Genomic DNA, 25,641 nt, shown 5'->3' on the forward strand with positions numbered 1-25,641 from the left:
TAAACAACAATTGAGATTTTCAATTCAAATGGATGTAAAATAAAACAAAAAAGGAACAACAGACCATTAGTTTTAAATAGAAACATCAATTGTCATCAATTTTGCAAAATTAACATACCTGAAAAATTATATACAATTTTTAAATCTTCAATTAAAATTGAAAAATCTTAGAAAGTAATGAAAACAGAAGTGATCAGAAACCGAACATGTCGGGATTCACTATTAACATCAAAAATATCAAGGGATTGACAGACTAATGAATTTCTATCATCACCTCACTTCTGTTACTCACTAAAAAATTATAAATTCTAAGAGCTCTAGAATTAACAACTTTACAAGCAATTAGGCTCAAATGAGATTTTATACAAAATGAATGTTTAAAATCAAATAAAAACAAAAAGGTGAATAAAATAAAATGGCATCAGTTCTCCAAGGTGATTTAACATCAATGGTTCATCAGTCGCAAACATTAAGAAAAATATACCTAAAAAGGCTCATTTAATTGGAAAACTGCAATAAGAAAATATAGAGTGTAATGAAGGCAGAAAATTCACTATTAACATCACAATAAATTGGTAGATATACAGACAAATGAATTTCTATGAGAAAGTTCAATTAATTCTGAGATCATGCCAATAAAACAAAGTAAATGAGATAGATCTTTAAAGAACTTAAACACTAGAAATTTAAAACTCAAATGAGATTTCATCCAATATAAGTAAAAGCAACCAAAGATCAAAATGAAACAAAAATGGCATCAGTTCTCCAAGGTGAATTAACATCAAATGTTTCAGTCGCAAATTACCGATTTGTTTTAAAGATTCATCATTTGCCATCAATGATGTTTGTAAACTATATTAACAAGGTAGATACAATTGGAAAATCTACAATTAAAAGCATTTGGATGAGTCATTATAAAATCAAACTTGATTGTAATGAGAGAAGAAGCGATCAGAACCTGTCGAGATTCACTTTTAACATCACTTAAAAAATCAGTGAATAATGAAATTTATCGTCACCTCGCTTTCGCTTCACATCACTACAAACACTAAAATTCATGATTCAATCGAACCCTAAAGCAAAAAAGGAAAGTATTAACGTAAGTTTGCTCAGAACTTCTTAGAGGGTTGTGTTTGCCATCAGAGACGAATTCAAAAAAGAACAAGTCTTTAGACACAAAAAGATCATCATTGCTTCAAACAACCAAAAACTAACAAAAACAAACGAATTTGAAATACCGAAATTGAATCAACTATGAAGATCTATAAAAATGGATGTAAAAGGCAAACAAAAAGGGAACAAACCATTGTATAAATTAAGATTGAAAAAACTTTAAAAATAATGAGAACAGAAGTGATCAGAAACCGAACATGTCGGGATTCACTATTAACATCACATAAAAATCAGGGGATTGACAGACTAATGAATTTCATTCATCACCTCACTTCTGCTACTCAATTCTAAGGCACTAGGATCAACAACTTCCTCGAAAGAAAATTCATCCAAATTGAATGGATAAAAGCAAATAAAGAACGAAAAAGTGATAAAAATGGCATCAGTTCTCCAAGGTGATTTAACATCAATGGTGTATCAGTTGCAAATTACCCATTTGTTAAAAAGATTCATCATTTGCCATCATTGATTTATGTACAAATAGATACAATTGGAAAAACTAAAATTAAGATAGGAAAATATATCTGAATGAATGCAAAAGATTTCAAAAACTGTCTAAATTCTCATTACCACGCAAACCATAAAAATTATTGAATTCTGTGAAGCTAATTACACTACAAACATAGAATAGGGGATAAAAGCATTTGGATGAGTCACATAAATAATATATAAATCAGTAATGAAACTATAAAAAAACTAAGAAAAACTTGATTGTAATGAGAACAGAAGCAATCAGAACCTGTCGAGATTCACTTTTAACATCACTTAATAAAATCAGTGAATAATGAATTTTATCATCACCTCGCCTCTGCTTCAATTCAACAAGATCATAGAATTCTTAGAATACTGGTTCAACAAAGGAAATGAGATGGATACTGAATTATAAATACTTCAGAATTTCATAAAAATGGATGTAAAATCAGACAAAGAACAAAATGTAACAAAAAAGGCATCAGTTCTCCAAGGTGATTTAACATCAATGGTATATCAGTTGCAAATTACCCATTTGTTAAAAAGATTCATCATTTGCCATCAATCATGTATGTAAAATAGATATACAAATATATACAATTGAAAATTCTACAATTAAGATAAGAAAATAATGTGTCAGAACCTGTTTGAATTTATCATCACCACCCAATACCTAAAATTCTTTACATTATCAAGAGTTCAGCCTGGAAAGCAAATTAGACTATAAACAAAGAACTAACAATGGCATTAGTTCTCCATGGTTATTTAACAACAATAAAATCAGTCGCAAATTACAAATTTCTTAACATGATTCTTCATTTGACGATAAACAATACAACAAAAGAACATAGAAATCAGTGAATATTCAAAACTCAGAGAATAAAATGAGAAAACTCAGATTGTGATGATAGCAGAAAGAATCAGAACCTGTCGAGATTCACTTTTAACATCACTTAATAAAATCAGTGAATAATGAATTTTATCGTCACCTCGCTTCCACTTCTCATCACAACCAACACTAAAATTAATGATTCAATCGAACCTTAAAAGAACAGGAAAGTATTAACATCAATTTGCTCAGAACTTCTTAGAGGGTTGTGTTTTCCATCAGAGACTAATTCAAAAATAACAAGTCTTTAGACACAAAGAGATCATCATTGCATCAAAGTTAACATACCTAATTCAATTAAGATAATCTTAAAAAGTAATGAGAACAGAAGTGATCAGAAACCGAACATGTCGGGATTCACTATTAACATCAAAAAAATCAGGGGATTGACAGACTAATGAATTTCTATCATCACCTGACTTCTGTTACTCACTAAAAAATTATAAATTCTAAGAGCAATAGGATTAACAACTTTAAAGGAGATTAGGCTTAAATGATATTTAATCCAAAGTGGATGTTTAAAAGCAAATAAAAAACAAAAAGGTGACTACAATGGCATCAGTTCTCCAAGGTGTTTAACATCAATGGTATATCAGTCGCAAATTACCCATTTGTTAAAAAGATTCATCATTTGCCATCAATCAAACATTAAGAAAGATCATACCTAACAAGGATCATAGAATTGGGAAAACTGCAATAAAGATAAGAAATCTATAGTGTAATGAAGACAAATGGGACCATAACCTGTAAGGAATCACCAAAATTCATAGAATTCTAAGAGCAGCCGAATCAACAAAGTAAATGAGATTGATCTTTACAGAACTTAAAAACACTAGATATTTTAGACGAAAATGATATTTCATCCCATATAAGTAAAAGCAACAAAAGAACAAAATGTAACAAAAGGGGCATCAGTTCTCCAAGGTGATTTGACATCAAAGGTTTTCAGTCGCAAATTACCCATTTGTTTAAAAGATTCATCATTTGCCATAAATGAAGTATGTATACTATATTTACAAGTAGATACAATTGGAAATTATACAATTAAAATCATTTGGATGAGTTATTATAAAAGAACTAAGAAAAAAATTGGGTATAATGAGATCAGAAGCAATCAGAACCTGTCGAGATTCACTTTTAACATCACTTTAAAAAAATCAGTGAATAATGAATTTTATCGTCACCTCACTTCTGCTACTATTCAACAACAATCATATAATTCCAAGAATACTAGTTTAACAAAGTAAATCAGATAAATCTTGAAAGATCTTACTAGAATGAAAGATATTTAAGGCTAAAATGGGTTTTCATCCAAAATTGATGTAAAAGAAAATAAAGACCATAAGGTAACAAATATGGCATCAGTTCTCTAAGGTGATTTAACATCAAATGTATCAGTTACATACAATTGAAAAATCTACAATTAAAATAAGAATATCTTGAGTGTTATGAAAGGATAAGATACAAGAACCTGACGGAATTTAATATCACCAAAAATAACCTAAAATTCTTTACTTTATCATAAGCTAAACCTGCAATGATAATTACACTATAAACAAAGAATCGAGGATAAAGCACATGGATCATCACATAAATATTAGTTAAATTTTCAAAGAAATTATAAGCAAGATTATATTAGAGTTCATAAAAAATTCATGTAAACTAAGAATGGCATCAGTTCTCCAAGGTGATTTAACATCAATGAAATCAGTCGCAAATTACCCATTTGATAATAAGATTCTTCATTTGCCATGAATAGTATACCTAAATAATAAAACTAGATAACATAAATTTCAGTGAACAATGGAAACACTAAAAATTAAGATGAGAAAACCTAGATTTTAATGAGAGCGGAAGCGATCAGAACCTGTCGAGATTCACTTTTAACATCACTTAAAAAATCAGTGAATAATGAATTTTATCGTCACCTCGCTTTCGCTTCTCATCACTACAAGCACTAAAATTCATGATTCAATCGAACCCTAAAGCAAAAAAGGAAAGTATTAACGTAAGTTTTCTCAGAACTTCTTAGAGGGTTGTGTTTGCCATCAGAGACGAATTCAAAAAAGAACAAGTCTTTAGACACAAAAAGATCATCATTGCTTCAAACAACCAAAAACTAACAAAAACAAACGAATTTGAAATACTGAAATTGAATCAACTATGAAGATCTATAAAAATGGATGTAAAAGGCAAACAAAAAGGGAACAAACCATTGTATAAATTAAGATTGAAAAAACTTTAAAAATAATGAGAACAGAAGTGATCAGAAACCGAACATGTCGGGATTCACTATTAACATCACATAAAAATCAGGGGATTGACAGACTAATGAATTTCTATCATCACCTCACTTCTGCTACTCAATACAAAAAACTTCAAATTCTAAGAGCTCTAGGAACAACAACTTCCTCGAAAGAGATTTCATCCAAAATGAATTGATAAAAGCAAATAAAGACAGAAACAGTGATAACAATGGCGCATCAGTTCTTCAAGGTGATTTAACATCAAATGTATCAGTCGCAAATTACCCATTTGTTAAAAAGATTCATCATTTGCCATCATTGATTAATGTAAATTATATTTACAAATAGATACATTTGAATGAATGAAAGAGATTTCAAAAACTGTCTAAATTCTCATTACCACACAAACCATAAAAATTATTGAGTTCTGAGAAGCTAATTACACTACAAACATAGAATAGGGGATGAAAGCATTTGGATGAGTCACATAAATAATATATAAATCAGTAATGAAACTATAAAAAACTGAGAAAATTTGATTGTAATGGGAACAGAAACAATCAGAACCTGTCGAGATTCACTTTTAACATCACTTCAAAAAATCAGTGAATAATGAATTTCATCGTCACCTCGCTTCTGCTTCTATTCAACAAGAATCATAGAATCCTTAGAATACTGGTTCAACAAAGGAAATCAAATGGATCTTGAAAGAACTTTACAGACAGATAAACATTGCAGGCTCAAATGAAAATTTCATAAAAATTGATTTAAAATCAAACAAAGAACAAAATGTAACAAAAAGAAAGGCATCAGTTCTCCAAGGTGATTTAACATCAATGGTATATCAGTCGCAAATTACCCATTTGTTAAAAAGATTCATCATTTGCCATCAATCATGTATGTGAAATACATATACAAGTACATACAATTGAAAATTCTACAATTAGGATAAGAAAAACTAGTGTTATAAAAGAATTAAGATATCAGAACCTGTCTGAAGTTCTCATCACCACCCATAACCTAAAATTCTTTACTTTATCAAAAGCTAAACCTGCAAAGCAAATTACACTATAACTAGAGAATTAAAAATGGCATCAGTTCTCCAAGGTGATTTAACATCAATGAAAATCAGTCGCAAATTACCCATTTGATAATAAGATTCTTCATTTGCCATGAATTTCACCTAAATAATACAACTAAAGAACATAGAAATCAGTGAATAGTTTTAACTCTAAAAATAATATGAGAAAACCTAGATTGTAATGAGAGAAAGCAGAAGCAATCAGAACCTGTCGAGATTCACTTTTAACATCACTTAATAAAATCAGTGAATAATGAATTTTATCGTCACCTCGCTTGCACTTCTCATCACAACCAACACTAAAATTAATGATTCAATCGAACCTTAAAAGAACAGGAAAGTATTAACATCAATTTGCTCAGAACTTCTTAGAGGGTTGTGTTTTCCATCAGAGACGAGTTCAAAAAAGAACAAGTCTTTAGACACAAAGAGATCATCATTGCTTCAAAAACTAACAAAAACAAACGAATTTGAAATACTGAAATTGAATCTACTATGAAGAACGTATAATAGAACCTTATCTAAAGGAGCTTGGCGGTGGAGAGAAGGAACCTCATGAGCAGCCTTATAAAGGCAATCAAATAAAACCCTAATTTTGACTCTATAGCGACTGCGCCGCTGAAACATTGTTTGTAATTTCTACGGTTGAGATTGATTTGAAATAATTTGATTTTTGTAGCAAAGAAATAAGAAAATAATTGATTAATTAAATTTATATTTATCATTTTTTAAATAAAATTTAACAATAATATCTTTATTTTATGTTATTTTAATTATTCATTTATATTAAATATGATACAAATTATTTAACTCACAAACAAAAAAAAAAAAAACACAAAACATTAAAATAAATAAAAATTATATTACAAACACGTTTCACTCGAATATATATATATATATATAATGATGCTTAATTTTTAAAGTGTCCGGATTGCCGGGTCGAGAGCTGTGGTTAATTTAGATATATGTGAGAGTAAATGTATATTTGTGTTGGATTGTGGGTTGACCCGCATATAAAATTTTTACCGTAATATTTTTTACACGGTTTTTTATATTATTATTCGTGCAAATACACGGGATACATGCTAGTTTTCATAATAATAGCATTATTAATATACATCATTAAAAAATTGATAATTTCTCTTTTTCGAGATAATCAACGAGAAAATAATAAAGACAATGACACTCGAAACTCGAATGGTTAGGTCAGCTATGACTGACTTATAAGCGGGAAATTTGATGAAATGACACTAAAGATGCCTCTAATTGCTAAAAGTGTCAGGGCATAAAAAAAACGTTGGTGACATTTTTATTTTTTTTGGACGAAAATGCCCCCGTTGCGAAACGCAACCTCCGGTTGTGTCAACCCCGATTGCGAGACGCAACCGACATTCGCGAGACGCAACCGACATTCGCGAGACGAATTATTTTAATTTTTTTTTAAATAAAAAATAAAATCATCTCGCGAATGCCGGTATTCGCGAGACAAATTTTTTTTAAAAATAAAAATAAAATCGTCTCGCGAATGCCGGTTGCGTCTCGCGAATGCTAATAGCGTCTTGCGATTGTGGACGTCTCGCGACATGGGCAAAATCGTCCGGAAAAAATTAAAAGTGTCGTCAAAAAGCGCAAATACTTTTAGCAATTAGGGACATCTTTAATATCATCTCATCAAATTTCCCCTTATTAGCCGAATATAATATTAACAATATATAATATTTTATTTGTGATTTTCAAGATAAAAAGAGAGTAAAGAACAAATGTTTTTTCAATAATGAGAATGAATAAATGAATACATGAATTCCTTATACTTTTTTTTCAAAATATAAAATTAGTTAGCTAGCATTTTTTAGGAACATGAGACATTTGGATATCTCATTTATATATAAAAATAAAAATCAGATATATCATTCTCATTCTATTCATTAAATTACTCATTTTATTAAAATAAATATCTTTATTTTAATTTTATTAAATTTTAAATATATTAAATTAATTAAAAATTCAAATTACTTAACCAAACTTGCACTATATAATAGCTTAAGTGACATAAACAGTGTTCATAAGATCAAGAGTTTTAATTTACACCTCAACCTTTTAAAGGTTGAAATAAGTAATTGTTTTGAAAGACATGTTAGCTTTTAAATAAATAAATGAAAATGAGTTATTACATGAAAAATTTATAAATACATCTTTATCACCTTTACAACAACTAGATTGCTCTCAATTTTAATTTGTTAATTTTCTAACATTATTCACTTTTGTACATATCCTTCTTTCTTTGGGATAGTTGAATTTTCTTGTACTATTTTTTTTGTAATCCATTTGTAGATAGATAAATACCTTATAACTTATAACTTAGATGTGTACAAGAGGTCAAAGTGTCAAACCTAAGAAATATGGGAATCTAGTCTACCATGTCTCAAGGTTTTTTGTTTGAAGTTTAGAACCTTATAGTTCTTTGTTATCATTAACCGGGTTTAGTTGAGAAGGTCACAACTAAACCATATAGAAGCAACCGGGCGATCAAGAAGGTCACAACTTAACCATATAGAAGCAACGGGGCGATCGTGAAGGTCACAACTAAACCATATAGAAGCAACTGGGCGATCGAGAAGGTCACTAAACAATATAGAAGCAACCGGGCGAATAAAATTCCAGAGGTAACATCTGTATTACAAAACTAACTACAATAGGACTCCCACAATCCCAAATAATAACCATACTAGTTTGTTGCGCTTTAACCAAATGGTCCAAACAATAAAGACCTAGAACATAGCATCAAAACACAAAATAAGAGTAAATGGAGAAGAGTCTCATTGATCTTCCTAGCCAGGCTAACTCTTTTATGCAAAAGTTTACATTCCACATTAGGAGACAAGCTGACTCCTTTACACATATTTTGAGTTTCAGAAAACCAAATTTCTCCCCATTAGAGAACAATTGCAAAGTTTACATATCTATACTTGGAATCATCCCAGACAGCACACAAAACAATCCAAGAATTCCAAACAAGTTCATATAGAATTGAACATGCAAATCTATGTATCAGTTGCAGTAAAAAGAAATAGTAATTGAACAAGCTCATTAAGAGGAAGAAGCCTTTATAGCTTTCTGCAACTCACTTTCTACATCACTCTGTCTGTCTATGTTCTTCTTCTTGATATCCTCCTTCTTCCCTGAGTTCAAATCCACACAACCACCCTTTTCTCTCAACGGAATTGAACTTTTTATCCGATGATTCCCCTTCATTGCTGCCGCCACAGTTTGATTTTGTGATGATCCTGTTTTCATTTCCTCCAAAACCCACATCATCTCTCTGTTATAACTCTGCAGGATTTCCAATTCCCTTTTCGTTGACAGAAACAACTCTTTCAACAATGGAATATCATCACTAGTTTTCTCTTCATTAGGTTTCATCTTGATTTCCTTAGTCTGATCTATATCAATCCTCTGTAAACAGACCTTCTTCACAGTCAAGAAAGGCAATTGTTTCTTAACATCATCTGGAAAATTGACACCCCATCTGAATGACATGGATAGCCGCTTCGTTACAGGAAGTTCTGTCCTGGCTGTAACGGCTATACCTGATAAAAGACACTCCTTGTAAGGATATTCCATAGCCAATTCATTCCAAGGAGATGGTCTCTCCAACGGAACAAATCCAAACGAATTGTCTACTTTCTTTTTTGGTGGGTCTGAAGTTGAATGAGATGTCTTGCGAAGGGAGAAGTTACCAAATTGAGGTTTGATTTGGAGGAAGAAAGTAGGGTTAGGGTTTGGGTTTGATGGGTTGACACTGAATTGAGCGGAGAGGATGAGAGGGGAATCGCGAGGTGATCCAAAGATACCGACGCCGGATTTGAGCGTGACGTTCAACGGGGGTGGAGATGAGGTGGTTGTTGCGGCGGCGATTCCTGATGGGGTAGTGGGGGTATAGGATAATTTGAGAGATGGGCCGGATGAGAAGTTTGTTGAAAGGGAAAGGGAGACATCGGAGTTGTCTGTGGCGGCGATTGAAGAAAGGAAAGGGAGACCGAAGATGGAGATGGGTACTTTTGCTCGGAGGAAAACAGGGGTTGGGTTTTGGAGTTTTGGGTTATTTTGATCTTGAAGTTTTAGGGAAAGCTTCATCTTTTAAGTTTAGGGTTCTATCTGAAAATGGGAGAAAGGAAGAAGAAGAAGATGAAGATGAAGATGGGTCTGAACTGAGAACAATCGGAGGAGGAGCGATTTTGACTGTCATCTCATACAATAGCCACACAAAATTAATATAATTTTTTTATATTCTTAAATTATATATAAAATAAAATAAAATATATGAAATTTTGTATTTATGTTCAACCCAACAAAAATATATATATAAAAAAGAGTAATTAAACTCACTCCAAACAAAATAAAGGATATCAATGAGAAACTTCACAATAGTTAAAATCTTTGAAAATTATTTATTTGTATAATTCATTATCATTTTTAATAAAATAGAAAGTTAATCATAAATGTCATTTTATTACCACCCTAAAAATGTAAAAATAAAAATAAAATTGAGTATCAAATCCACAATTTAAATAAATAAACATTTAAATAGAAGTAATATCATATAAATAAATATGTTTATTTAAATACAAATTATATAAAAAAAACAAATTCATAATAAAAGACTCAATAACTTCCTTCTTTTGAATTATTTGGTGATTTGTTATTATTTTGTGAAAGTATTATTTTATTTTTTAAAAATGAATTATATTAATATATAATTATAAAATAATTTATTTATTTTTAAATGGGAAATATTTAGTTAATAAGTGATAAAATTGAATAAAACGAAGGATGAAATAATGTTTAAATTGAAATTGACATCTCACTTAAATTTAAATTATGAAGGAATTTTTTATTATTATTATTATTTTATTTTATTTTTTTTTTTTTTTTTTTTTTTTGAATAGGAGTGATATTCACTAAATACAGGTGGATCTAAGGTAATGCAACATATCATTTGTAAAGAGCCTTTAATTAAAAATATATGTTTTTTTTAGGTTTAAACACTAAATGTAGTTACTGTACTAATAAAAATATAACTATATATATCATTTTTAAAAATATTAAAAAAACTAAAAAAATTAAAAGTTGCATAGTGCCTCGTATAAATATCTAAGAGACACACCATGATGTCCAACTCTTTAGGGGGTTATTATGAAATTTAGATTGAGACGAGTAATATGAATAATACATGTTTGAGTTACCTCTTTTACGCGCTCTTGGTGGTACTCGACTCCTACGTTGAGTTCCTCAAGTTTTTAGGTTACGATTTAAAAGTCGGACCGGACTGAGCTGGTCAAAGGTATAAAATATAGTATCGGTTTACACGCCAAAAATCGCTTTTAAATAAAACATTATTTAAGAAGGGAATTTGTAAAAAAAATGTAGTTTTGGCGCTTAATATTAAGATTTCAAAAAATATATCTTTTGGTGTACGTATAAAAACTTAATAACACCAGAGTTTCTATAAGGGGTCCGTTATTTAGTTACGCTCAGGAAAGGGCTTACGCGCTATATCTTTCGCGCCCGTTGAAAACAGTTTAGATTTATTTATAACATTTATTTTGTTTAAATTAATAGTCTAAGGATCCTAAACAATGATAAATTTGAATTACGTAAATAATTGTACAAAATTATTTAGAGGTCCGTACCTGCGATTGTGGTTAGAAAAGATTGAATAAAAAACCTAAAAATATAAGAAAAGGGAGTTAGAATTTAAAAAAAATTCCAAACGGAGTCTTAGTCAAAATATTTGTTTGGGAAACATCTCGAAAATATTTTGAAATCGTTTTCTGACCTCTCGAGATCATTTAAAAATGGATTGGGGTTTCAAAATTACAAAAATAATTTTGGGTTTTAAAAAGTGTAACCAAATAGTCATTGGGTCTGGAGTCCAAAGGATCGGATCCGTTTTTGTCTGTTGGGGACCTGAGAGACTCGGTCTAGTCCAATGGAGCCCTCGGTCGGGGTTCGGGATACTCGGTCTTAGGATACTCGGTTGAAGGACCAGAGTCCCTGGGTCAGGGTGCCAAGGACTCTTAGCCCTTGGCTGAAATTACCGGTCTAGGCATTAAAAAACCTATTGGTCCTAGACTAGCTTGGGGCTAGGTTTCTCGGTTGAGGTGTAGAAACCTCTTTTCTGGGGCTAGCTATGGGCTGAGATCCTTGGACCTGGGTTTGAGAAACTCGGTCCCAAGGTTGGATCTCTCGGTCCTAAGACTTGGGAGCCTCAGTCCCAAGTTAGATTTTTCAGTCCTATGTGAAAACTCTTGGTCAGATTTCTTGGTCCTAGATCAAGAACATCGGTCCTAAGGCTCGGTCTCTAACTCAATAGCATCGATCCTTAGTCTCGGTCCTAGGTTGATTTTCTCGGTCTTTAGTCTCGGTCAAGACTGATGATTCTTGATCCTACCTCTCAGTCCTCGGTCCTACAATACTCGGTCCAGGAATACCAAGTGTTCTTCATTTAGTTCATAGTTGCAGGTTTATAACTTTTGATACATATCATGAAAATGTGATCTATAAGTTACTATTAACTCAGTTGGATGTAGGGATCACAACCCCTAATCCTATAACCAGTCAATCGAGCCCTAAGACAATCAAATTTTCGAAATGATTTCTAGGGCAAGATTTGAGAATTTTCGAATTAGACCATCTCATAACCTAATTTTTGTTTCAACAGCTTCCAAATGGTGTTTATAATAAAACATGACCAAAACAAGTATATCAATCAAGCTATGTAACAAATTTCAAAACTAATATTTAAAATTTTATTTAAACAATTTCAGTTCGTTCAAACATGATTGGGATGTATGTTATATGATTTGAAATTCATCATAACATGTTTACAAACATGTTAGGTAACTATCTGAATCAAAAACCAAGCTCAAGAACACGAAAAATAAATTTTCCAGATTTTCAAATCAAATTGGAGTTTTTTTATTGGGGTTGAATTGATAAAATCTCTTTCGATAAAAACTTGGAAATCATCTGAGGATCGATTTTAACTATAGAAGGTACAAAATTGAACCAAAAATAAGTTCAACCTGAATGAAATTGAAAATTTTCAATTTTGAATCACAAGTCGTTTGGAAGCTAACTTGTGATTGGAGAACACTCACATGATCTTAAGGAGCATTCCAAAACTCTGAATCAAAGCTTAGAACACCGGAAAAGTTTCTTCAAAATAAGTCCTCGGAGCTCCGATAAAGATCTTCGAGCATGCTATAATTGTTGGATTCTTTTTTGATGTCTTGAAAGAAGGAGGCATATGGAGTGTTTATACCCAAGCTAAGTTAGTTTTGAAACTGAAATCGTATTCAATTTGGATTCTGAAGTTCATCCTCTGCATTTATGTTTTGTCTTCGTAGGCCTAGTTCTAGGATGAGGAACGATGAAGATAAGGTTTCTAGAAGATCGACGACATTGAGCGCGATTCTCTGGCGTTCGCACTGTCTCAACGAAGAAGACGACTAAAACATCGTTGTTTCATTTAAATGGAACGCACCGTTGAGATCCGTTGGCGGTCCGTCAACGCCAGACATTATGTTAGCGTTTCAGCTAACGAACGTCTATGACCCGGGCTCGCGCCTTCTTGACTACAACTGGCTACGCAGAGCAGCCTAACGCGTTGGATGAAGACCATGCTGTCACAGCCCATTAGAGTCACGACCCAAATCAGGGGATGTCGAGGCTCATTTAGTGCCGCACGGGTCGAATTTTAGCCCGTGACAATGCGCTCTCCGATGGATGAAATTTCTGTTGCAGACGATTTCTTTAATTTCGGCCACATTAGATCGATCATCAGTTTTTGTTTTAATAAAAAGATTATTTGAAATCGAATTTTTAACCATTTCTTTCATTTTTATTCACCAAATTAATACACAAAAATATTTTTGAAATTATAATAAAATTATATTCATTTTATTATTTTTTTGAGTATTTATTTAATTATTCTTAACCCATAAATCACACATAACTTATGTTTAAAATTATAATTAAATTATTTTAGCCCTTTTATGGTTTTAATTTGATTAAAATAAATACAATATTTTAATCCCAAATTATTATTATTTTTTAACTATTTTTTTTAAAATTAGGGTTTAATTATTATCATAATTAATCCTAATTTAATTTTGACCTCACCTCGGAATTACTTTGAATTAATTCAAAATATTATTATAAATTGGGGTATGCCAAATTTTTATGTTTACACATCTTGAATATTTTCTTGTGGACTATGTAGTTATAGAAAACTATTGAACTTTTAATAATCATAGTTGTTCGATGCATAACATTTATAATGTTATTATTATGACGTTTCTCGTATTCGTTCTGGAAAATGATAGAGTATGTTAGAGTTATTATTTTTTTAAAGGTGAATTCGATAATATGTAGGATAACGTATTTGTATTTTTTATTCTTATTTTTATAATTTTATTTTCTGATGTTATATTTATGTTTTTTTATTGATATCTTTAAAACAAATAAATAGAAAGTATATCAAGGGTGGTGTTCTAGTATCATATAAATAAATAATATATATTTTTATATCATATTCAAATAAATTAAATTATATAACATTAAAATCACATAACCATGTTGATTAATTGTATCTAAGTAAGAAAAATAAGAGGGCGTGAGTAATAAAAATTCATAATATAATTTAACTATTCTTCCTAATTAATAAGTTTATTACATTAACTGTAATTTGACTAACTTTTTACTTAGAGACTTTACTGTTTTTTTAATCAATCAATCTGAGAATATAAAGAGAAAAATATGTGGAGGATTACAACTGGACTAACTTTTCAAATTAAAATAATAACAATAATCTAACTAAAACTCAAATATTATGTAGTTGGAATAAAAAAATCTTTTAAGATAAATTTTGTTAGAAGATTGACTTCATTTAATTTCTTTTATAACGCTTCAAATAAAGTTTAAAATAACTATATTTAATTGCAATTATTTGATGAAATAAATAAAAAATATTAATAAAATTTACCTTCAAATAACTTAGTATCTTCAATTTATAAGTCAAACCTAAAAATTGTTTTGGATTGCTTCAATTCCAAAAGAAATAATATATTTATGACTCTCTAGGTATTCATTGTTATTTTGATTCAATATACCAATTTAAAATTAATTCTGTAACATTATTAAGTGATTAAAAGTATTATTTAAAAGATTATACATTTTAATTCTCATTATAAATACTTTAAATGGAGATTGAGAGAATAAAAATAGTGCTTTTTTTTTTAATTAAAAAATATATATTATAATTAAAAATTTCATTAAATTTTTAAAGTTAAACTTATCCCTAAGTATAAATAAATGAGCAGAAAAATTAAAGTTAAATTGAGTTATATGATTAAAATTTTATTATTTTTATTCATATTTCTAAAAAAATATTTAATTTAATTAAAATTTTCATACTGAATAAAATAATATTAATTTTATTTTTTACTTTAATAAATTTTAAAATTAATTATAATTATGATCAATATTAATTTTGTAAAAGACTATTTAATCTTTTTGAATTTTTTTTATAATTTTATTAATTTATTTGCATCTAATAGTTAGATTTATTTTTAAATAATATTAAAAGTGATTGAGAGTTGAATAAATAACAAATTTTTATAAAGATTATTACAGCAAATTTTAAAAAAGTGTAAAAAATAATATATATATATTAAAAAATATTACTATATTAATATTAAATTAATATTTAACCTTCACTAGTTCCTCACCGTTGGATTCTCCGCCATGTAAAATCTGAGGGCATATAAGAGCGGATATCCCGAGGGTTCCCTTGTTGTAGAGAGAGAAGGAAAATGAAAAAAACCCTTATAATCCCACTTGCACTTAAGGCGCGTGTATTTCAAGTTTTTTTTTTATTTAATGTTTAAACTATCAATTTAATTAATTTTTGTTGTTGAAATTTGAAGGTATAAACCTTATTTATGTATTTTTATTTAATTCATATATAGTAATACAATAGCTTAAGTGAGATTAATGACATTTTTTTACTAGATTAAGAAAAAGAAAGTTATGATGGGCAAGTGTAAACCAATCAAATTAAATTGAATCCATCCAAAAATTTATAAAAATGGATCAATCAAACTAATTATATTTATGTTCTACCAAACCAAATAACTAAATAAAATCAGAATCCTCAATGAAAAAGTTATGAGTTTTGAAGATAATATTATTGACATTTTCAATCAAACTCTTATTTCATGCATAATTTTTTTTTTTATCTTATTGTAATAATATATTTTTAATTAGTTTTTGGCCAAATTATAAAATTGTTTTTTTTATTATTTATTGAGGCGTTAATAGAAATTTCAACCTTTTTTTAAACCTTACCATTTTGAGCTAATTATTTATACAAAATAAAATTATTTCTTTAATAGTTTCAACACCGTAAACTTATTATTTACGTGACATAAATAAATAAACATAATATTTGTGTCACTAATTTAATTATCGAATTTCAGCGAATTAAGGTTTTCACAACCGAATTTTAAAAAACCGTGAGTCAAAACCATCAATTAATTGAATATCGATGGTTAAATTAGTGATACAAATATTATACTTATTTATTTATTTGTAAATGTCGTGTAGATAAAAAATTAACGGCGTTTAAAACCGTTAAAGACAAATTCTCGTTTTGTCTCACTTTAATGATAATGAACTCCAAATTATGAGATTCCAAACAAAATATCTAAAATCTTAATGACCCCAATAAGAAGTCCAATTTCATAATCTGGTTTAATATTTTTCAAAAATTTATTGTAGATATTTTTCTTAATTAGTTTTGGTCCAATTATCAAATTGAGACTCCTTATTACGGTCCATTGAAATTTCGAACATTTTCTTTAAAATCTTATCATTTTGAGTTATTTATTGTTAAAATTATAAAAAACGAGATTTTGTCTAAACAGTTTTACACACCCTTAACTTATTATCTCGGTAACATTTATAAAAAAAATATATCACTAATTTAATGATCGAATTTTTAAAAATCGATAGTTAAAATATTTCGCTTGCTAAAATTAAGTAGTTAAAGTAGTGTCTTAAAATTTTTATTTATAAATGTCAATTAAGTATTTAAAAATGTGAGGATAGAATCTCATTATATATAATTTTTAATATATGTAGTCTCAAAGAAACATCAAATATTCCAATTAACCCAAATAAAAACCTTCAACATGACCTTCATCTTTTACTATAATATAATAATTGACATATAACATGTTACAAAACAAAATAAAAACAAACAATAGAGGCGCGTGGCCGTGAAATATAAAGTGTCAAGCAAAATCTCCCAACTGTCTAAGAGGACTCGCAAAAAACACACACACTTTCAGCCAGCAAAACGAACACACACACTAAAACACACACACAAAAATATATATATATATATAGCACATACTCTCTCTCTCTTTCTCCGTCAAAGTATCTCTCAACCTCGTTTATGCCGCCTCCCCTGGTTTCTCAAAACTAAAACCATCACAAACCCTTCTTCTTCTTCTTCTTCTTCTTCATCTCTTCAATCTCTTCAATGGCTGGCATCAATATTCGTCCAACTGGAATCACCTCAATCAAATCCGACATGGCCACCCGCCTTTCTGATCGTTTCTCATGGGTTAAGCACGTCGGCGATTTAGTCCCTCAATCCAGAAACAAAACTAGATGCATGCCCAAAGAATCACTCTCCATTCGATCCATCAAAATCGCTGAACAACCCAGATCTTTTCTTCTTTCTTCTCAGAATGGACCTCTCTCTGTTACTGTAAGTAAAAGTTTCTTTTTTTCTTTCATTTATTCAATCGTTTGTATAGAAAAAAGGTTTTAAAATGATGTATGGGTTTCGCAGGACGCGATCAATTCACCCTATGAGCTTTTGTCTTCTGATGGTTTGGGAAAGAAGAATATTATTGCGAGTACTAGGAGAAAGACTAAGATTGTTTGTACAATAGGTCCTTCAACTAGTTCTAAAGAGATGATATGGAAATTAGCTGAAACTGGAATGAATGTAGCTAGATTGAATATGTCACATGGTGATCATGCTTCTCATCAGAAAACAATTGATTTGGTTAAAGAGTATAATGATCAGTTTCAAGACAAGGTTGTGGCTATAATGCTTGATACCAAGGTGGGTTTTTCTTGTTATATCATGAATCTTTAATATCTGTTCTTTCTTGATATTGAACTATTGGGTTTTTTTTTCAGGGTCCTGAAGTTAGAAGTGGAGATGTACCACAACCTATCATTCTTAAAGAAGGACAGGAGTTTAATTTTACGATTAAGAGAGGAATCTGCACAGAAGACACTGTTAGTGTGAACTATGATGATTTCATAAATGATGTTGAAGGTGGCGACATTATTCTGGTTGATGGTAAGCAGAGATTTCATTAGGGGATTGATCAGTTTGGTTTTATGCATTATCTATCATTCTTTAAGAACAATGAGTCAGGACTTGTGATCACTAGGTATTAGAATTTGTTCTTTGATTTGAAATTCATGAGCATTCATTCCCTTGCTAGGTGGAATGATGTCGTTAGCTGTAATATCAAAGACAAAGGATGTTGTCAAATGTGAAGTGGTAGATGGTGGAGAACTAAAATCAAGACGCCATTTGAATGTGCGTGGGAAAAGTGCTACTCTGCCTTCAATAACAGGTAGGATCTTAGAGTATATGAAGCATTTTTATTTCTATTATTAAGTCGATATAAGTCTTTGATCATTTGCTTATGGTTTGGTATGTTAACAGACAAGGATTGGGAAGATATTAAGTTTGGGGTAGACAACAAAGTTGATTATTACGCTGTCTCTTTTGTAAAGGACGCGCAGGTGGTCCACGAACTCAAGGATTATCTCAAAAGTAATTAATTCTACTTGGTTTTGATATTGACACAACCTAACTGTTGTATTCAATTATTTTTCTTATTCTTATGCTGATGATTTCTGCAGGTTGCAATGCTGATATTCATGTTATTGTGAAAATTGAAAGTGCAGACTCTATACCAAATCTTCACTCTATAATTACTGCATCTGACGGGGTAATTTGTTTTCTTGTTTCTGTTAGGTTACTTTTGGTTAAAGATGGATTGAAATTGGAATTTGCGGTCCAATTCCAATTTTGTTGTGTGTTTTAAGGACTTAAAAAGAGGAATTGAAATTATAATTGGAATCAATAACCTCTTCTACTTAATTAGCTGAAAATGGGCTTATACATGGTTAGATGCTTATAGATAGTTAAAAGAGAAAAAAAGAAGTAATTCACTGCCCATCCAAACATAGCCTTAGTGATTTAGTTTTCTGATTAGTCACTTAGGAAGTTTGTTTGTGGTGTTTGTTCTAATAATTCAATTGATTGATATTTCTGGTATTCGATGTGCTAAGTTACACACTTACCTATAAGGTTCAAGCTATTAGAATCTCTTTGATTGCTTTATAATGTGATACAAGAATATTAAAACATGTGATAAGATTTGAAACTAAGATCTACTGAAATGATATGCTATCCCATTTAAGATGAAATTGTTAATTCACCTAAACGTTATGATGTTAATAAATAGTTTTATTAACAAAGAGTTTATGTTATTCTCTTTTTTACAGGCAATGGTGGCACGTGGAGATCTTGGAGCCGAGCTTCCAATTGAGGAAGTCCCTCTATTGCAGGTATGGTCATGGTGGTATCTATATAGTTGTCATTTGGAAATACCTTCAGAAAGGATCACATTCGAAAACTGAATTTATTCAGACACAAATTCAAAAATTTATTGACGGTTTCTTGATTGAGAAGTTGACTTTTTATTATCTTCTTTCCAATAGGAGGACATCATCAGGAGATGTCGCAACATGCAGAAACCAGTTATTGTTGCGACTAATATGCTTGAGAGCATGATCGATCATCCAACCCCAACTAGGGCTGAAGTTTCCGACATTGCAATTGCAGTGCGAGAAGGTGCTGATGCAGTTATGCTCTCTGGAGAAACAGCTCATGGAAAGTGAGTATTCTTTGCATTGTTTTGGTTTAATTCTCTGATGGATATTTCTTCTGAGGAATTATGGCAGTGAGACTAATTCTTTGTTTTTGTTATGAAATGTGAAATGATTAAAGGTATCCATTGAAAGCTGTCAATATAATGCATACAGTTGCATTAAGGACTGAAATCAGTCTTCCTATTGGCATCAATCCTTCAGCCCGATCTACTCATTACAAGGTATGATTTCATTTAACAATTTTAAAGATGAATATTTGTTTGCAAAATAAAAAATGATTCATTTTCAATTTTATAACTGTAGGGTCAGATGGGTGAAATGTTTGCTTATCATGCCACGACAATGTCAAACACCCTTTCAACCCCAATCATTGTCTTCACGAAAACAGGGTCCATGGCTGTTATGTTGAGTCATTATAGACCTTCATCCACAATCTTTGCTTTTACAAATGAGTGAGTTGCCTTTATATATATATGATTTGATATTGAATTAAAGAAAAAACACGAATCATCTTTTATCTTTTTTGTTGAAATGCAGTGAAAGGATTAAACAGAGGCTGGTTCTTTATCAAGGTGTGATGCCGATATCCATGCAGTTTTCTGATGATGCAGAAGAGACCTTTAATAAGGCTATAAATATGCTACTTGTAAGTAATTTTTTTATAAAAAAATCCTCTTCTTTCTTTAAGCCTTGCTGGTTATGTTGGTGATGTGTTTATTATTATCCATTTTTTAGAGCAAGGACTTGTTGAAGGAAGGACAACATGTCACTCTTGTCCAAAGTGGAAATCAACCAATCTGGCGTCGTGAATCTTGTCATCATATCCAAGTACGCAAAGTTCAAACCAATTGATCATCCATCATTGGCGTTACTTCAAAACTATGCATTTTTATTTTGTTGCAACTTTAAATTATAGACGCCAATGAACTTCTTTTCTGTAACCTTGTTTACCGACAAGTATTGGTCTCTTTAAAATTTTGGAATTCGGAATTTCTTCACTTTTTATGTACCCGAGTTTGTAGAATTCTCAAAAACTTAGTTGTTGTGAATTACTGAAATGTAATTGGGTTTATTCATATACTTTGCTATCCATATTTTGATTGATGATTCAAAAGATGGATAGATAATTTCAAATAACCCACCTGATATTTTGATTGATGATTCTTAAGTTCAAACAACCCCTGCTTTAAGACAGATGATCTTAACTGCCTTGAAGAAAAAGGAGAAGTTATCTTGATCAAGTTATATTACATTAGTTGAGTGACCTTCACAAACATTACAATAGAGATAAAGATGATTTGATAAAGAGATCTAAACTGTCTCATCTCCTTCCTTATTCATAATTTAGTGATGGATCTTCAAACATGAACATCTTGATTATCTCCAACAGCTGTGGTTTCCACTTTGATGCTCTTATACCACCTTGCACATGCAACATACACCACCAAATCAATAGCAGTCAAACCAGCCAATAGGAAATAGAATCTATCTAAATGACCCTTGTTCAGGTTTCTCGGAATCCACCCTGGCATATGATCTTCGGTCGAGATCTTCACAACCATTGTAACCAACAAACTGCTTACGTAGTTCCCCAACGAAATTGAAGTCATGCACAACGCACTCCCGAAACTCTTCAGCCCGTCTGGAGCCTGAGCGTTGAAGAACTCTAGCTGACCCACGTACATGAACACTTCCGATGCTCCTATCAATGCGTACTGAGGCACCTGCCAAAACACGCTCAAAGAACTCGACCCTTCGCAGTGCATGCAGTCTTTTTTTGCGTACTTTAGCCTGTAACACTCGACGATCCCTGCTGATAGCATTGCGAGGATTGCGATGACTAACCCAACCCCCATTCTTTGAAGCTCGGTTAGTCCTCTGGAGCTGGTTTTCTTGATTCGGGCCACAATGGGGTCTAGGACTCGCCTGTAGAGGAAGATGAATATAGCTACACTGACGATGTCGAAACTTGACATGCTTGCAGGAGGGATTTGGAAGTTTGAGATCTTGCAATTCATGGTGGCTCCTTGCTCGACGAAGAGGGAAGCCATTTGGGTGAAGACTACCGAGTATAGTATGGTGCATAGCCATATTGGTAGTAATCTTAATATGCATTTCACCTCTTCTACTTGTGAAACCGGACATAGTTGCCATCGGTTATGGACACCCTTCTGTTGATCGTCTGAATCTCTCGACGAGATGTACGCAGCTCTATCCAAAAACCTGCAGCAACAACATTTATAGATGGTCAATTTTCAATTGCTTTTTTGAATAGCTCAACATGAAACTAAGGCCCAAAGATTCTTAAAACTTGAACTACGTTTAGTATCAAAACTTACTTGAATCCATGACTGTGAAGCATTTTACGACCATAACTTTCCTTGTTACTTCCATTATACAAGTTCTCTTCACCCGACAACGGCATCTCAACCCTTGATTTCTTTACAGCAGCTACAATCACTTGGCTAAACCGTGAAAGAGGGTTTCCACTCGGCTTAAAGTGCCTGTATCTGGACGTTCCACATAGAAAAAGAACTAGCGCAGCAAAAGCAGAAGCTGTTGAAGCCCAAAATCCTAGAGCCCACAATCCCTCATCCTCGAAATATCCCAAAATCGTGTTGGAGAATAAGGAACCGAGGTTCAAAGCCAAATAAAAATAACTAAAGAAGGCAACTTTCGAGAGACCCTCCCTCGGATCCTCTTCATCAAACTGATCCGCACCAAATGTAGCTATGTTCGGTTGGTAACCTCCGTTTCCAAGTGCTATCAAATAGATTGCGATATAGAAGAACCAAACTTCCCAACCGGAATGAGGTTGGCATTTGGTAGTTCGATCTCCACAACCATTCGGTTTGAGCAAAAACAAGTTGGATGCTAGCGATAGTAGTGCCAAACCCTAGAAAAGAGAAACATGTATAGAATAAGAACAAGCTATGGTTTGGTTGTGGGGAAAAGGAAACTTACAAGAACAAAGATTAGTTGGAAGACAGCACATGTCTTGTATCTTCCCCAATAGGAATCACTGAGAAATGCACCAACAAGAGAGAAAATATAGACAGTTCCAGTCCATTTGCTGACATTGTTTGCTGCCTCAGCATTGTCTTGTTGTAAAACTCTTGTCAAGAACAAAACCAAATTCACACCAACACCAAAGAAAGCAAGTGTAGCCAATCCTTGATTCACTGCATGCATGCAAATTCATTTTATTTCATTTAGTTTACTTCAATTCAATTTAAGAAAAAAAGTTTTCAATTTAATGGTAAATTTATCTTAAATTTAATTGTATAACATTTAAAAAATACTATGGTTTTAATTATTTCCCCCAAAAAATATAATAATAAGAATATTTTAGTATTTTACTCAAATAAGAGAAGTTATTCAACAAAATTATTTGAAAATAGTAACTCAAACCAAACCAGATAGTATGGGTCATCATCTTTTCACATATAAATTTATCAAAATATATTTATATTTTTTTATAAAAAAATATTATTTTTTTTCAATCCTATTAAGGTAGTTCAAGACCAAATGTCACAAGTTCGATTCCTACCTAAAACTTCTTAAATTAAAGTGTGATGACTACGGGATTAGGCTAACATCTGATATTTTTAAAAAAAAATTACTTTTCAATTTTTTCACAAATAATCCTACTTTTTTATAACCCATTTTTTTTTTTAAATATCAATGCATTATTATATAAATAAGAGCTTTTTAACCTTCACGATAAAAACATTAAAAGGAAAATTGAAAGAAAAATAAAATATGATATAACTCATGAATTATTTAAATAACTAAAATAGAAAAATCATGAATTATTTAAATAACTAAAATATAAAAATCATGGATTATTTAAATAACTACAATATAAAAATAAAGTTAAGTGAATATACAACTAGTTTGATGTTAGATTTTTGGATATGTCATATTACATTTTTTTTCCAAATATTTCATCAATCAATATACAGTATGAACAAAATATTAAAATATCATTATTGTACTTTTATAAAATTACAAATAACCCACCACCATGAAAGTTTGTACAAACATATTTTAATTTCTTATATTTTTATTATTTATGAACATTAATATTTTTAAAATAAAAAAGAATAGGTGTCTAAAAGGTAGGGAAGGCAAAACAGTTTAGTAAACACGTGGCAGCATATCATGGAATGATAGTCATGCAAACAACATAACCCTTAATCATGTGTCAGTAGTAGTCATGTCTTTTACCTTTCCTCAAAATCCACGACTCTTTTTTTTTTTAATATTTTTTTTATTTGTCGTTTAGTGAAATTTGATAACTCTCAAGCATGCAAATTAGCTAGGAATGTTCAACACTTGCTATTCTTTCACAAGACTTACAAAATTACAAATCTGATCAGTATATTCAATGATCATATATATTATAAGTAGAATAAAATATCAATCAAGTTTCAAGATTTCTATATTTTAGAGAAAGAATTTATAAAACAGAAATTGATAGATCGATAGAACTAGCTTACAGAGGATAATAAAACCGGCAACCCATTGACCGGTTCTGTCTCGAATGGCAGGTTTTCCATGTTTATCAACTGTTCCATCTAGTGTTGTTGAACATTCTTCAAATTCATCAGACTTTCCTTCCTACAAAAATGAACCCAGATTTAATCATGCATGTATGAATCAACATGTTTAAAGATATGGGTAGTTCTTCATTTTTGAAATAGAGAGATGATGATGAAGAAGAAGATGATTGTTGAAACTTGAAAGAAACCTTTTTTGAAAACTTTAGACAACCAGCCATTGGATGATCCAAATGGGGATACTTGACTAGCTAGGGCTAGAACTTCAGAAGAAACAGGAGAGAGATAGAGAGAGATGTTGATGATCCAGTCTGGTCAGGAGATCTATAAACCAGCCGGAGGATGAAGACAATTAGATTGTAGCAGAGCTCCATATATAGAAATTTTGATGATGACATGGACGGCTAAGATTAACTTTCAATCTTTTTCTATTTTTCATTTTTCATTTTACATAAACAAAAAGTTATAAGCAAAGTTAACTTATGAATGTTAAAACCCTTAAAAAAATTTATTTTCTTTTCAAGATCTTCAAGTTGATGTGGATTAATAAAAAATAGTAATTTTTTTTAATTGGAAAAAAAAGAAGAAGTTAAACCCAATAAAATTGAAAAACTAGAATTCTTTTAAATTAAGAATGTTTTCTATGGGTTTTTACAATTCCAACATGTAACTCATTTTTCATTGTATCAATAAAAATGTTTTAAACTTAACTCACTAAGGCTCCTTAGTTCAAGTAACAATAGTGGGTTCGCAAGAGATTACATATATTCACACTTACGTAAAAAAAATAAAAATAAACGTCTTAAACTAAAGTTTAGATATAACCGTAAAAATCGTGATAAACTTCTAAATTTAAAAAAAAAACATGGATTGTATTTGATTATTTATTTTATGTTTCCATGAAATGATGAAAATTTAATTTTCAATGACCCAATTGTAGATTGATATCTCAATGTCCTAAAGTTACATATTTTTTTGGAATCAAGCTAGCTAGGCATCTGATAGCCAAATCCAACCCATATAAATGCCAAAGGGCACTTTAGTAGGAGAGTTATTTGGGGGTGGAATATGACCACACTTTATAACCTATATAAATTATTATTATTAACAAGTATTTATATGTATAATGGACCTTGTCCACATGATGATTACTTTTGAGATCAT

General features: G+C 30.8%; 3 protein-coding genes, 12 non-coding genes and 10 pseudogenes across 16 annotated transcripts; 1 reads left to right on the forward strand and 24 right to left on the reverse strand.

Annotated features, from left to right (window-relative positions):
• Window positions 1-189: 189 nt before the first annotated feature.
• On the reverse strand, window positions 190-279 carry LOC124944168 (annotated as a pseudogene).
• A 470-nt stretch (window positions 280-749) lies between these two features.
• LOC124944153 lies at window positions 750-838 on the reverse strand. Its single transcript, XR_007099814.1, has one exon. It is a non-coding gene; the product is annotated as a small nucleolar RNA Z101 (small nucleolar RNA).
• Window positions 839-947: 109 nt separating this feature from the next.
• Window positions 948-1,024, reverse strand: LOC124944172 (annotated as a pseudogene).
• Window positions 1,025-1,105: 81 nt separating this feature from the next.
• On the reverse strand, window positions 1,106-1,196 carry LOC124944164. Its single transcript, XR_007099824.1, has one exon. It is a non-coding gene; the product is annotated as a small nucleolar RNA U61 (small nucleolar RNA).
• A 157-nt stretch (window positions 1,197-1,353) lies between these two features.
• LOC124944169 lies at window positions 1,354-1,445 on the reverse strand (annotated as a pseudogene).
• A 102-nt stretch (window positions 1,446-1,547) lies between these two features.
• Window positions 1,548-1,638, reverse strand: LOC124944154. The gene has a single exon (XR_007099815.1). It is a non-coding gene; the product is annotated as a small nucleolar RNA Z101 (small nucleolar RNA).
• A 263-nt stretch (window positions 1,639-1,901) lies between these two features.
• LOC124944175 lies at window positions 1,902-1,979 on the reverse strand (annotated as a pseudogene).
• A 138-nt stretch (window positions 1,980-2,117) lies between these two features.
• On the reverse strand, window positions 2,118-2,208 carry LOC124944157. The gene has a single exon (XR_007099818.1). It is a non-coding gene; the product is annotated as a small nucleolar RNA Z101 (small nucleolar RNA).
• A 175-nt stretch (window positions 2,209-2,383) lies between these two features.
• Window positions 2,384-2,472, reverse strand: LOC124944163. The gene has a single exon (XR_007099823.1). It is a non-coding gene; the product is annotated as a small nucleolar RNA Z101 (small nucleolar RNA).
• An 88-nt stretch (window positions 2,473-2,560) lies between these two features.
• LOC124944180 lies at window positions 2,561-2,638 on the reverse strand (annotated as a pseudogene).
• Window positions 2,639-2,863: 225 nt separating this feature from the next.
• On the reverse strand, window positions 2,864-2,953 carry LOC124944170 (annotated as a pseudogene).
• A 130-nt stretch (window positions 2,954-3,083) lies between these two features.
• Window positions 3,084-3,173, reverse strand: LOC124944159. Its single transcript, XR_007099819.1, has one exon. It is a non-coding gene; the product is annotated as a small nucleolar RNA Z101 (small nucleolar RNA).
• A 263-nt stretch (window positions 3,174-3,436) lies between these two features.
• Window positions 3,437-3,526, reverse strand: LOC124944161. The gene has a single exon (XR_007099821.1). It is a non-coding gene; the product is annotated as a small nucleolar RNA Z101 (small nucleolar RNA).
• Window positions 3,527-3,643: 117 nt separating this feature from the next.
• On the reverse strand, window positions 3,644-3,722 carry LOC124944177. Its single transcript, XR_007099827.1, has one exon. It is a non-coding gene; the product is annotated as a small nucleolar RNA snoR14 (small nucleolar RNA).
• A 477-nt stretch (window positions 3,723-4,199) lies between these two features.
• Window positions 4,200-4,288, reverse strand: LOC124944151. The gene has a single exon (XR_007099812.1). It is a non-coding gene; the product is annotated as a small nucleolar RNA Z101 (small nucleolar RNA).
• Window positions 4,289-4,389: 101 nt separating this feature from the next.
• On the reverse strand, window positions 4,390-4,466 carry LOC124944171 (annotated as a pseudogene).
• A 329-nt stretch (window positions 4,467-4,795) lies between these two features.
• On the reverse strand, window positions 4,796-4,887 carry LOC124944167 (annotated as a pseudogene).
• Window positions 4,888-5,008: 121 nt separating this feature from the next.
• On the reverse strand, window positions 5,009-5,095 carry LOC124944162. The gene has a single exon (XR_007099822.1). It is a non-coding gene; the product is annotated as a small nucleolar RNA Z101 (small nucleolar RNA).
• A 240-nt stretch (window positions 5,096-5,335) lies between these two features.
• Window positions 5,336-5,413, reverse strand: LOC124944178 (annotated as a pseudogene).
• Window positions 5,414-5,580: 167 nt separating this feature from the next.
• On the reverse strand, window positions 5,581-5,671 carry LOC124944155. The gene has a single exon (XR_007099816.1). It is a non-coding gene; the product is annotated as a small nucleolar RNA Z101 (small nucleolar RNA).
• Window positions 5,672-5,865: 194 nt separating this feature from the next.
• On the reverse strand, window positions 5,866-5,955 carry LOC124944150. Its single transcript, XR_007099811.1, has one exon. It is a non-coding gene; the product is annotated as a small nucleolar RNA Z101 (small nucleolar RNA).
• A 102-nt stretch (window positions 5,956-6,057) lies between these two features.
• On the reverse strand, window positions 6,058-6,135 carry LOC124944173 (annotated as a pseudogene).
• A 2,812-nt stretch (window positions 6,136-8,947) lies between these two features.
• On the reverse strand, window positions 8,948-9,994 carry LOC124942932. Its single transcript, XM_047483504.1, has one exon. The coding sequence runs from the start codon at window positions 9,992-9,994 to the stop codon at window positions 8,948-8,950; it is 1,047 nt and encodes a 348-aa protein (XP_047339460.1).
• A 7,359-nt stretch (window positions 9,995-17,353) lies between these two features.
• On the forward strand, window positions 17,354-20,992 carry LOC124941235 (pyruvate kinase isozyme G, chloroplastic). 2 transcript variants are annotated; one of them, XM_047481532.1, is made up of 12 exons: window positions 17,354-17,699; window positions 17,784-18,062; window positions 18,140-18,305; window positions 18,454-18,588; window positions 18,681-18,791; window positions 18,881-18,969; window positions 19,529-19,591; window positions 19,745-19,920; window positions 20,034-20,136; window positions 20,225-20,367; window positions 20,453-20,561; window positions 20,651-20,992. In XM_047481532.1, exons 1-12 carry the CDS (start codon window positions 17,469-17,471, stop codon window positions 20,765-20,767), a joined length of 1,722 nt encoding a protein of 573 aa, XP_047337488.1. In that variant the 5' UTR covers window positions 17,354-17,468; the 3' UTR covers window positions 20,768-20,992. The 2 variants fall into 2 exon arrangements, with proteins under 2 accessions (XP_047337488.1, XP_047337487.1); XM_047481531.1 differs by having other exon boundaries at window positions 17,355-17,699; window positions 20,219-20,367.
• Window positions 20,993-21,049: 57 nt separating this feature from the next.
• On the reverse strand, window positions 21,050-24,816 carry LOC124941234 (protein NRT1/ PTR FAMILY 7.3-like). Its single transcript, XM_047481530.1, has 5 exons — window positions 24,669-24,816; window positions 24,418-24,538; window positions 22,880-23,097; window positions 22,255-22,811; window positions 21,050-22,138 (listed from the first exon to the last, which is right to left on the reverse strand). The coding sequence occupies exons 1-5, from the start codon at window positions 24,696-24,698 to the stop codon at window positions 21,274-21,276; spliced, it is 1,791 nt and encodes a 596-aa protein (XP_047337486.1). The 5' UTR covers window positions 24,699-24,816; the 3' UTR covers window positions 21,050-21,273.
• Between the last annotated feature and the right edge of the window lie 825 nt (window positions 24,817-25,641).

Source organism: Impatiens glandulifera, chromosome 6 (genome assembly GCF_907164915.1).
Source record: "Impatiens glandulifera chromosome 6, dImpGla2.1, whole genome shotgun sequence".
Classification (NCBI taxonomy): domain Eukaryota; kingdom Viridiplantae; phylum Streptophyta; class Magnoliopsida; order Ericales; family Balsaminaceae; genus Impatiens; species Impatiens glandulifera.